At 50.1% G+C, this 12721-nt stretch overlaps 1 protein-coding gene across 1 annotated transcript in view; it reads left to right on the top strand.

Annotated features, from left to right (window-relative positions):
- Positions 1-12721, top strand: part of LOC120403974 (sodium/hydrogen exchanger 11-like) — a 126723-nt gene that overhangs the window by 27976 nt on the left and 86026 nt on the right. Inside the window, exon 4 of the mRNA XM_039535995.1 lies at positions 3776-3874. Within this exon, the coding sequence (XP_039391929.1) occupies positions 3776-3874 (99 nt within the window). The remainder of the gene's footprint in view (positions 1-3775; positions 3875-12721) is intronic.

Genomic DNA, 12721 nt, shown 5'->3' with positions numbered 1-12721 from the left:
TTGTATGTTCAACTGCCTGTTATTATGGCAATTATCCAGTCTATCCAAATTGCAGGAAATTGTGGTGCGCTTGCATTTTTCCAGGCACACTTACTGCATGTATGTTTCAAAATGTGATCTCTCAAATCAGTCTTGTAGGCAGGTATATTCAATACATTGTAATGAAGATTCAAACTGATGCTGTAGAAAAAGAAACTATTATAGCCTGCCCTCAGCGGTGCATAGGAGAAATAATTATTGTTCTTAGAGTGATTGGCCACATGGACTCCACTCTTGGTACTCATACACCCCCATCTGCAAAATCAGATTATTTTGGCCAGTAGTGTCCATTGGGGCTCCGATTGCATCCTAAGTGCCTTTGTAACCAAGGACATAAAGGGGAAAGCAAGCCCAGTTGTACTTCATTTCCTTCCTACCACCCATGGCAGCAAAACTGAACCTCAGCATTGTCCATCTGCATCTTTGTGTACCGTGTGCTACAATCAGAGTTAGTTAGTCATTAGAATAGCTAGTTAGTTGCTAGTTAGATAGTAATGTATATTAGTGTTTTTACCCATTGGCACGACTGTTTTCCCCCCCACACACACAAAAAATTATAGTCAGATATTTAGATTTACACTAGACCCTACACTTTCCTTCCCCATTCAGGGGCTTTAGCAAAATGGCAGAACTGAAATCCCCTGTAGTCAAAGCCTACTCTCTTGTGAAGCTTTAATAAATGTCACTTAATGACAGACACCCTGTTGGCCCCCCTTTTTTGTCTAGGAGAGGGATAAATTCCTGAGCAATATTCCATATATTGCTCCTTCTCTAAGTGAACTCAGAAAGCTAGAGAAGCCCACCTAAAATTATTCCTCCTGGAGCACTCAATGCAAGCTTCCTCAGACACTGGAAGGAAGGACACAGCTAAAGCTCAGGCTTCTGGTCAGTCCCTCTCCATGAGCGCCCTGGTGAGCTGACATTCCACCTGAGCTCTTGAGCTATACTCACCAAGAGGCCCCAGTCATCTGCCTTCATTTTGGCATCACTTACCTCTGATAGAGATAGAAAGGAGCACTGCTCCAGCTTTGAGCAGAGGCGTAGGACACCTCCTCTGGTACCTGCCAAGTCAAGACACAAATCATCAAACATCCGACTTATCTTGGACTCCACTATCAAAGCGCCAACAGCCTAGAAAGATTTCCTCTGGTGCCCAGTACCAACTATCAAGAGAGCACCAGTGGTGCCCACTAAGTCTGCTCACCACTTTCTCTCAGCACTAACTTCAGTACCCAGCACCTCTAAGAGAACTGATACAAGGTACCAAGTCCCTTCACCCAGTATCAGGGTCATAGCCATGGACCAGGAGAAGTTGAAGTGGCAGGAACCTCCCAAATCTACACCCACGGAGAAAGACCTGAATAATGCCTATCTTTTCAGGTGGAAATTATTTTCATTTGTCAGTCTCCAAATGCACATGGCTAACTACTACAACCTTCTTTCCAAACAGAACTACCTGAATTGGTATAAACTGTCTCAATTTGTGATAATCACTCAAAGAAGAAATAATGTTTACCTACCGTATAGTAAATGTGGCTCTTTGAAATGTGTTGGTCACATGGATTCCACAACCCATCCTCTTCCTCCCCCACTACTACAAAGTCCTTCTCTTCTGGTATCCTGTATTGTTGAAGGAACTGAGTGGGGCCCATTATGCCCTTGAGTATGGGGTGAAAAGACATCTAGCAGGCATGGCCCCAGCCCAATACTACTGGCCAAAAGAATCCAATCTTGCACACACAGAGTGCATGTACACCAAGAATGGAATTCACATGGGCAACACATCTTGAAGAACTACATTTACTGTAAGGTAAAGAACCATTTTTTGCTGAACACATGCACTGAAAATAAACAGCTCTAATTTTAACCCACAGAACACTGGCATTATGTTCTCGTCTAGTTCAGCAGGTCTTAAATTTGTTGGACGCCTGTGGGAAGCTGGCAAGTCACAAGTTAGTGCTTCTCATTTCCAGCTACTCCTACAAATGTCCACATATTGCATTAAAGACAGCTAAAATACCTAAATACTGTCTTACTTTAACTTTCCATATAAACAAATGCTTTAGTTGCCACGGGGGTTCTATATGATTGTGAACAAGTAGGAAATGTGTCCATGAGACAATCCTTCTATTAAGGTGTGTCCACATTGAAAATTTTCAGAACCCCTGTCCTAGAGTGATTCTCCTCCTATTGTGCCCTGTTTCCCACTTCTGCCTATGCCTCACCTCTTCCTTGTGTTGAGAACCAATACCCGGGAAAGACATAGGATCTGGAGAAACTGATATGGTACTCAGCATCCAGGAAGGTGACAATGAGATGTGTCAGCAGCATGGGGTGGCTGGCTTACTGGAAAGGGGGAAGGATTTTCCAGTGCTCATTGTAGAGTCAGGAGAGGATGAGGAAGTTAGAAGAGACATAGTAGGGAGAGAATAGGGAAGGAATGCTCTTGCTATTAAAGGAAGGGGATGGAAACTAGTTATATTTGAGTTCTCACAATTTAGAACCCTTTCAAGGATATGGCAGTTCCCAACTTAGAACTCTCAGGACAAGATACTGCTCATGGTTAAAATGGAAACTTTCACATGACAGTTTCTTTTGGTGCACATTTTTTTATTTTTACTTGTAAAGAGTGCAGATTACAGCAACTGCTTCTGAGCTGAGTATGCCAGAGAAGTGTCAAACAAAATGTCCCTTCCCCCCCTGCATACCAACAACACACATTCAGCATTCATACGGATTGTCTAAAAATGATAAACTCTGATGAAAATGTAAAAGATAGGGTGATCATACAACCTGAGTTAACCAGGACAGCCATGAAGCCCCAGTGTCCCAAGAATTTCTTTCAGGGCACCTGAAGTGTTCCAGTTTTTAATTTCATCAAGCAAACCATTTGTTTGTTTGTTTATAAGTTCCGAATGTTCAAATGTTATACCAAATACAATTTGTTCTGTGTTTACCAGGAACTTAGTTTAGTGGAATAATGTATGTTCAGTATAAAGAACAGGTTTTGGAATGAAAAGTTGAATGAATGTAGATGCTATCAAAGCTATTTTTTGTCAGTGACATTTGTTCAATGTTTCAGAATAAACTCATTCAGAACTCTAATTTGCTTGGAAAAAAATCCTCCACTCTGAAAAATATGCACAAGTTGCTATTGCATTGGAAACTGGCAATAACAACACCATCATGCATTTTAAACAAAAATGTACTTTTTACTTTAGTATGTGTATCCTGTGACCCTAAAAAATAACCATATAAAAGTAACTTGATTTTTTACTTTGAAAATAGGGTTCTCTTAATGAGAGATCTGTTACATTTCAAGTGTTCGCCTTATGCCTTACACAATCCCGTAGCAACATAAAAACATAATTAAAAAGATGTGTTGATTTTTTTGGTGGTTTCTATGTTTAAGTTAAAATTATTTTAGAATATAACTATCATCTTCCTTTAAATAATCACGATCAATATTTGTCATGTTTTGGCCTCTGTCATTACTTTCCTGAAGGGAAGTTGCAATTTAATGACAATAAATGTTAGTGCAGTATTGGCCAGCATTGTTTGTTTTGTGATTATTTGGGGGAAAAAACTCTACTCTGAAACATTCTAATAAAATCTAAAAATCCATCATTACTATTATATTTGTTGTTTTGTCATTGAATGCTCAGAAGTGTGATAGGTGCTATACTTTCTGTACTGTTTGGTTTAAACTTACAATGAATCTACTTGTGGTTTTTAGAAAAGAGCAAGGATCCTTTGTTATGACTATGGAGACATTATATGTGAGGAACATGAAATGCCAGAAGGAATCCACCTAATTATTTCTGGGATGACAAAGGTAAGTTTTATGTTTACTGCTCAAAATGTTTTGTTAAATTTCCAGTTGGTAGTCTCAAGGGAAATAAAATGCTGGAGATATCCTTTTAAACTCTATTTGAAAAATTTCAAAGTTCACCTTAATTAAATTGTCTTCCTAGATCTTGGAATTGTGTACCCGCCACGTGAACACTGGAATAATTAATAGCAGTTTTGTCTTGTTGAGGCTGTGCATTTCAATGCATGCTCAATGATGTGGAAAGGTTATAAAAACGCAATAGGTTCTACATGCTAAATTCTTATTTTTTCCGTCTGCCAACAAATCTTACACTTGCTGGTCTTGTTATTATTCCCTTTCAGAAGTCAGGTTTTTCTGCTTACTTAGAAGTTAGTACTAACCGTTCTTGGGTAAGGAGCACTCTTCCAAGGGGTATATAGTTTGTAGCACCTTTTCAGCTGAGGGTTGAGGAGCTCCCCTACTGCTGAGGTCTTCAAATCTGACCAAATGAGCAATCTTAAAATGCTCTCTAGAATTTCCTTAGCCTCTAAACAGTGTATGTAAAAATCATAATGTGTTTTTTTAATCAATTTATAACAGTGTGTCCTTAAAATTATAGAGAAGGGCTATATCCTTTAGTATGTCATTATGATATCCTGTCATCTCCACTTCCTTTTTCAGGGAAATCTTCTCATGAGAATTTACTGAGGCAGAAGTTGCCTTCACAAGGTTTTGCAAATAAAAGAACATGTTCCATCCTTTCATAAGATCAGGGAGTTTTGTCCTAGGTATTTTCTCATGCAAAGAAATGTTGGGGACTTTTGCAGATACTTGAACTAAGACAGGGGTGGGCAAACTATGGCCTGTGGGCCAGATCAGCCCCCCAGCCATTTTAATCTGGCCCTCGAGCTCCCACTGGGGAGTGGGGTCTGGGACTTGCCCCACTCTGGTGCTCCAGCCAGACAGCAGTGTCAGGGGCTGCTCTGCATGCCTCCTGGAAGCAGCGGCATCTTCTCCCTCTGGCTCCTATGCATAGGGGCAGCCAGGGGGCTCCAGTCTGCACGCTGCCCCCACCCCAAGTGCCACCCCCTCAGCTCCCATTGGCTGGGACTGACAGCCAATGGAAGCTGCATGGGCGGTGCCTGAGGATGGGGCAGCCCACAGAAGAGCCACCTGGCCGTGCCTCCATGTAGGAGCCAGAGGGGGGTCATGCCGCTGCTTCCAGGAGCTGCTTGAGATAAGCGCTGCCCCAAGCCTGCACCCCAGGCCACCCCCAACCCCTGCCCCAACCCTGATCCCCTCCCCTCCAAACCTTCTTGCATCCCAAATCCCTCATCACCAGCCCCACCCCCAAAGTCTGCACCCCCAGCCAGAGTCCTCACCCCACCATTCCCCCCAACCCCCTGCCCCAGCCCTGATCCCCCTCCTGCCCTCTGACCCCTGGGTCCCAGCCAAGAGCACCCTCCTACACCCCAGAGTCTGCACCTCCAGCCGGAGACCTCACCCCTACCCTGCACTCTACCCCCTAACCCAGAGCATCCTCCTGCACCCTGAACTCATTTCTGGCCCCACCTCAGAACCCGCACTCCCAACTAGAACCCTGCCCCCTCCCACACCCCAACCCCAGTTTTGTGAGCATTCATGGCTCGCCATATAATTTCTATACCGAGATGTGGCCCTCGCGCCAAAAAGTTTGCCCACCCCTGATCTAAGAAGTCTCAGCAGGTTCCTTAAAAAACAAATAAATAAAAATTATTCCTATATGGTGACCCTTCGTATCAAGCCTGTAAGCTTCCTCAGAATTCATTTTCAGGATACCTTTCCTCTCACCCTAATAAAGGAATCTCACAGGAAATATTTTAAATTTTATTAGTGTAATGATCAGTGCAGTTGCTCTTTAGTTTTAGAATCATAGAAATGTAGGACTCAAAGGGACCTTGATAGATCGTGTAGTCCAGTCTCCTGCACTAAGGCGGGACTAAGTTTTATCTAGACCATCCCTAACAGGTTTTTGTTTGACCTGTTCTTAAAAACCTCTAATGACAGTGAATCCACAACATCTTTAGATAATTTGTTCCAGTACTTAGTTACCCTTATTGTGTCTAACCTAAAACTCCCTTGCTGCAACGTAAGCCTATTACCTCTTGTCCTCTTTTCAGCAGTTAAGGAGAACAATTTATCATCATCCTCTTTATAACAATTTTTTAAGTACTTGAAGACTCTTGCCATGTCCCCCTTCAGTCTTTGCTTCTTTAGATTAAACAAATCCAATTTTTTCAATCAATTTTTTTTCTCATAGTCATATTTTCCTAACCCTTTAATCATATTTGTTACTCTCCTCTGGACTTTCTGCAGTTTGTCCATATCTTTCCCAAAATGTGATGCCCAACACTGCACAGTGCTCTAGCTGAGGCCTTATCAGTGCTGAGTAGAGTGGAAGAATTACTCCTCTCGTCTTGCTTGCAACACTTCTGCTAATATATCCCATAATGATGTTCACTTTTTTGTTTGCAATAGTGTTACATTGTTGACTCTCATTTAGTTGGTGATCCACTATAACCTCCAGATCTTTTTGTGCAGTACTGCTTCCTAGGTAGTCATTTCCCATTTTGTATGTGTGCAATTGATTATTCCTTCCAGGGCCGCCCGGAGAGGGGGAGGGGAAGTGGGGCAATTTGCCCCGGGCCCCAGAGGGGTCCCCACGAGAATATAGTATTCTGTAGTATTGCAACTTTTTTTTTTATGTAAGGGGCCCCTGAAATTGCTTTGCCCAGGCCCCCTGAATCATCTGGGCAGCCCTGATTCCTTCCTAAGAGTGATACTTTGTATTTTTCCTTATTGAATTTCATCCTATTTATTTCCAGCCATTTTTCTAGTTTGTCAAGATGATTTTGAATTCTAACCCTGTCCTCCAAACTGCTTGCAATCCCTCCCAGATTGGTATCATCCTAAAACTTTAAGTATACCCTCTATACCATTATCCAAATCAATGATGAAGATACTAAATAGAGCCAGACCCTACACAGATCCCTGTGGGACCCCACTCAATATGCCCTTCCAGCTTGACTATGAACTATTGATAACTGCTCTCTGAGTATGCTTTTCCAATCAGTTGTGTTATAGTAAGTTCATCTAGACTGCATTTCCCTAGTTTGCTTATGAGAAAGTCATGTGGTTGTCACGGAGTCACCAGGGCGATGCTCTGGAACTACTCCATATGAAGCCAGTCAGGACTCGGTGGGAGCCTCCTCTCTCTGAGCATACTGTTGCCAGGGCAAGAAGCTTACACAGCTTTGACCTTCCTGGGTCTGACCTCGAATCATTTAGCATCCCCTTCCACACCATGCGCTTCCCACAGCAAGTCCACCTGGGCAGGGCTCCTGGGGAAGCCAGAGGGCTCTGCAGTCAGCAGTGACTCTCAGCCAGCATGTAGAACAGAAGAGTTTATTAGTAGACAGGAACACAGCATAGAACAGAGCTTGTTAGCATGGAAATCAGTTACTTTCAGCCAAGTCTATCTTGGGGAGTGCTGGGTCAGAAGCCCAGGATTCCCCCTCTTCCAGTCCCCCCCAAGCAGACTGCCAGCTTCCAGCAACCCGACCTCAGATACCCCCGTTGCTCCTCCTCCTTGTCTTTGTTTCACTTCCCAGGCAAAGAGTCACCTGGTCGTCACCTGGTTGCATCCCCTTTCTGGGTTTCAGGTTACGAAGGGCACCAGTCATAGCATAGGTGCAGGCAAATGGAGCAGCCTCACCTGCCCCAGGGGTCTCAGCCAAAGTCACACACCGCTATTCCCACCACCAAGGTGTTGGTGCAGCACACAGGGAAACGGAGACATACACAGTATTCATGCAAAACAGTAACCTTACTAAATTTTAGATATATCCCATCTACTGCTTCTCCCCTATCCACAAGGCTTGTTACCCTGTCAAAGAAGAATATTAGGTTGGTTTGATATAATTTGTTCTTCTTCGAGTGATTGCTCCTATGCATTCCATGTAGGTGTGCGCGCCGCGCGTGCACGGCATCTCGGAACTTTTTACCCTAGCAACTCCGGCGGGCTGGCTGGGCGCCCCCTGGAGTGGCGCCGCTATGGAGCGTGTTATATACCCCAGCCGGCCCATCCGCTCCTCAGTTCCTTCTTCCCGCCCGTGACGGCTAGCTGGAACTGTGGAGTGCTCTGTTAGTCCTCCACACCCCTAGCAGTTTTCTCCGTTTTTTGTATATAGTTAGTTAGTTTAGATCATAGTTTAGTTAGTTAAGGTAGTTAACGAATTAGGGGGGGTTTACCCTCCTTTTTCCCCAACCCGGTGTGGGCTCATGCCCCAGACACCGGGATTCAAGCCGTGTTCGGCTTGTCAGCGGTTGATGCCTGTTGGGGACGCTCACGATTCCTGCCTTCGTTGTCTGGGGGAATCTCATCGTACGGACAAGTGCCCCATTTGTGCTGCCTTTAAGCCGCGGACCAGAAAAGAGCGGGACTCTAGGCTCAAGCAGCTCCTGATGGAGTCGGCACTGCGTCCACCGGCACCGATCCCTGCGGCGCCTAAATCGTCTTCGGTACGTAGCGCACCGGCGGCACCGACCCGGCACAGCTCGGAGGCGTCCCGTCCGCCGAAACCGGCACCGGCGTCACGGCACCGCTCCCCGTCCCCGGTGCGCAAGAAGAAGGCACCAGCGGCGGCTAAAGTCTCAACTTCGGGACCGGTCGCCCAGCCACTGCCAACACCTGCGGCTCCAGCGGTGATAGTGAACTCGCAGTGCACGGGCCCGGCAGCTCCGGCACCAGAAGAGCCGTTGAGCCCGGCCACCCCCTGCTCCCCGGCACCACCCGAGGTCGAGCTTGGACTCCCGAACACGCCCGAGACATACTCGCAGGCGCGGGAGCTTATTTCTTTGACAGAGGCGCCGAGCCTCCGGCCCCCGGCACCGCCGGTGCGGGCTGTACCCTCTGCTGGGAAGCCAGCCATGATGAGACACCCAGGCGCCGAGGAACACCGCGCAAGGGACTTCAGTCGGTCCCGCTCTCGTAGCCGGTCTCCTTCTCGCCGGCCTCGATCCAGGCGCCGGTCAACGCCTCGGGACCGTTCCTCATCTCGGCGCCGGTCCCGTTCACGGTACCGCTCGGCGTCGAGGTACCGATCTCGAAGCCCCAGTCGCCGGTACCGGCGAAGGTCTGCCTCTCGAGAACGATCACGGCACCGCGGTGACCGCAGTCTTTCCCGGCGCCGGGACCGCAGCCGCTCCAGGCGCCGGGACCGTAGCGCTTCCCGGCACCGAAGCCACAGCAGGTCGCCGTCCCGGCACCGATGCGTCCGTTGGTCCCGGTCGTGCTCCCGGTACCGTGACAGTCATCGACCGACGGCACCGCCAGCGGACGCGCACCGGCCGTCAACGGGACACTCGTTGAGCGCATCGGCCCCCCAGTGGTCACGCCAGGCCTCTGTTGCGTCCCAGGGCGGCAGCGGAGCGGGCCTCAGAACGGACACCCCAGGTCAAACCTATGGCCCACAACAGTGGGGTTTCTGGGTTCCTTGGGCACAACATGAGACACAAGGCCCACCCTTGCCCACACGGCCTCTGGGTTCTGAGCGTCGCGTGCCAGAAGCGACTGTCAGTAGGCCCCCGCCATCGCCAACACCGGGAACTTCGCTGCCGCTCCCGGCGGTGCAGCCAGACTCAGATGTTCCTGCTCCACTGGTGGACGAGCCACCACCAGAGCCTGCGGGCCCGGGTCTGTCGTCGTCCTCGTCACCGGACGAGGCGGTCGCAGGTTCGTCGACGGCAGACCCACCACCAATAGACTTAAAGGCGCATCAAGACCTGCTCCGTAGGGTCGCGCAGTCCATAGACCTTCCAGTGGCAGAGGTTGTGGAAAATGACGACCCGGTTACTAACGTCATTGGGTCTGAGGCCCCCGTGCGCGTGGCCCTCCCTTTTATTCGGACAATTCAGCGTAACGCCACCACCATCTGGCAAACGCCGGCGTCCATCCCGCCCACTGCCCGAGGTGTAGAGCGCAAATACTCGGTTCCCCCCACGGGGTACGAGTATTTGTATACTCATCCGGCTCCGGACTCCCTGGTTGTCCAGTCGGTGAATGACCGGGAGCGTAACGGTCAACCGGCTGCAACCCCCAAGTCCAAGGACGCAAAACGCATGGACCTCTTGGGCCGTAAGATCTATTCGGCGGGGGGCCTGCAGCTCCGCATTGCCAATCAGTCGGCATTGCTGGCCCGGTATACCTACGAGATGCTGCTCTCGCTCTCAAAATTCACCGAGCTTGTCCCAGCGACCTCCCGCCAAGAGTACAGCGCCCTCCTCGAGGACGGTAAAAAGTCCGCGCGCTCCTCCATCCAAGCTGCGCTAGACTCGGCGGACTCTGGAGCCCGCACCCTTGCCTCTGGGGTCACTATGTGATGGATTTCCTGGCTGCAATCCTCCACCTTGGCCCCGGAGGTGCAGTACTCCCTCCAGGACCTGCCGTTTGAAATGCACGGGTTGTTCTCTGAGAAGACGGACTCCCGCATACAGACCCTTAAGGACGGTCGCGTGGCTATCTGAACACTGGGAATGCACACGCCGGCGACCCAGAGACAATCGTTCCGTAGACAGCCATCCCGGCCGTTTACTCAGGCCAGATCCCGACCCTATAATAGCCGCTGGAACAACCTGACGCACCGCCGACCATCAGGCAGCAGGCGCAACCAGTCCCAGACGTCCTCTAAGGCCCCTCAAGGGCCTAAGCAGGCGTTTTGATGGGACGCCCGGGGACGGCTCTTCAGTCTCTCCATTGGATCCTTCCCCTTTGTTTTCCAACCGCCTCTCCCATTTCCTCTCGGCATGGGCCCGCTTAACATCGGACAGCTGGGTCCTGCGTACGGTCCAATCCAGGTACCGCCTCCAGTTTGTTTCGCCCCCTCCTTCCCACCCTCCCTCCCTGTCCCTCTTCAGGGACCCCGCTCACGAGCAAGTCCTCCTACAAGAGGTCGAGACTCTGCTGAGTTTGGGTGCCATAGAGGAGGTGCCGCCCGACCGGCGGGGCAGGGGTTTTTATTCCCGTTATTTCCTCATCCCCAAAGCAAAAGGAGGTCTCCGTCCAATCCTGGACCTCCGGAAGCTCAACCGGTACCTGCTAAAACTCAAATTCCGCATGGTATCCCTGGGGACTATTATTCCCTCCCTGGATCCAGGAGACTGGTTTGCCACCCTCGACATGAGAGACGCATATTTCCATGTCGCGATCTATCCCCCTCATCGTCGATACCTCCGATTTATGGTGAACGACAGACACTACCAGTTTGCGGTGCTTCCCTTCGGCCTCTCCACCGCCCCGAGAGTCTTCACCAATGTATGGCGGTGGTTGCCGCGGCCCTCCGTCGTCGTCGGGTGCACGTGTATCCGTACCTCGACGATTGGTTGATTCGCGGCCCATCGCGTCAGCTGGTAGCAGACCAAGTGACCGATATACTGTCTCTTTTTCGAGAGCTGGGCCTGCTTGTCAACTTCGAGAAGTCCATTTTAACTCCAGCTCAAAGGGTGGAGTTCATCGGAGCGGTCCTGGACTCGCACTTGGCCAGGGCCTGCCTTCCGCTCACTCGGTACCAGACTCTGGTGGCTTGCATCAGGGATCTCCAATCCTTTCCCACGACGATGGCGCGGTCCTGCCTTCGCCTCCTCGGCCACATGGCGTCGTGCACTTTTGTGACAGCTTACGCCAGGTTGCACCTTCGTCCGTTCCAAACTTGGCTGGCCTCTGTGTACCGACCACATCGCGACCCCATGGACTCAATCGTCACAGTCCCAAGGGCCACCCTCGACACTCTCAATTGGTGGCTAGCCCCTCAGGTCGTCTGTGCAGGGGTACCATTCCGCCCGCCGTGTCCCTCCGTCACCTTGACCACGGATGCCTCGGACATGGGTTGGGGGGCACACCTGGGCGACGTTCACACGCAAGGCCTCTGGTCTCCTCCGGAGCTCTCCTTACACATCAACGTCCGGGAGCTCCGGGCGATATGGTTGGCGTGCCAGGCTTTTCAGGCCCATCTCCGCGGGCGCTGTGTCACCGTGCTGACGGACAACACGACGGCGATGTTCTATGTCAACAAGCAGGGCGGAGCACGCTCCTCCCTGCTTTGCACAAAAGCGCTTCGCCTGTGGGACTTTTGCGTAGCCCGCTCAATTCACCTGACAGCGTCGTTTCTTCCGGGCATTCAGAACACGCTAGCCGACCGCCTCAGCAGATCCTTCCTTGCCCACGAGTGGTCCCTTCGCCCAGACGTGGTGTATACGATCTTCTGAAGGTGGGGATTTCCCCAACTAGACCTCTTTGCCTCAGAGACCAACAGGAAGTGCAACCGGTTCTGCTCCTTCCAGGGACGCTCCCGCGGCTCCGTCGGACGCGTTCCTTTGCTCGTGGAAGGATCACCTCCTATACGCCTTCCCTCCGTTCCCGCTCGTTCATCGGGTGCTCCTAAAGCTTCGGAGGGACAAGGCTCGTCTCATACTGATCGCTCCGGCCTGGCCGAGACAGCATTGGTACACCCTGCTGCTCGAGCTTTCCGCCCGAGAACCCATTCCTCTTCTATTGTGGCCGGACCTTATCACACAAGACTTCGGCCAGCTTCGCCACCCGGACCTCCGCTCCCTGCATCTTACAGCCTGGTTCCTGATTGGTTGACTCACGCGGAGCGTGACTGTTCGCAGGCGGTTCAGCGAGTCCTAACTGAAAGCAGGAAGCCTTCAACGCGATCCACCTATCTCGCAAAATGGAAGCGTTTCGCTATCTGGTGCGACCAGAAAGGCCTGAACCCTTTTCTCGTCCCTATTCCGGTTATCCTGGACTACCTTTGGTCCCTTAAGGAGCAAGGC

Source organism: Mauremys reevesii, linkage group 4 (assembly GCF_016161935.1).
Source record: "Mauremys reevesii isolate NIE-2019 linkage group 4, ASM1616193v1, whole genome shotgun sequence".
Lineage (NCBI taxonomy): Eukaryota > Metazoa > Chordata > Testudines > Geoemydidae > Mauremys > Mauremys reevesii.
Note: the sequence above shows the minus strand (reverse complement) of the source record. Positions and strands in the feature narration are given on the sequence as shown.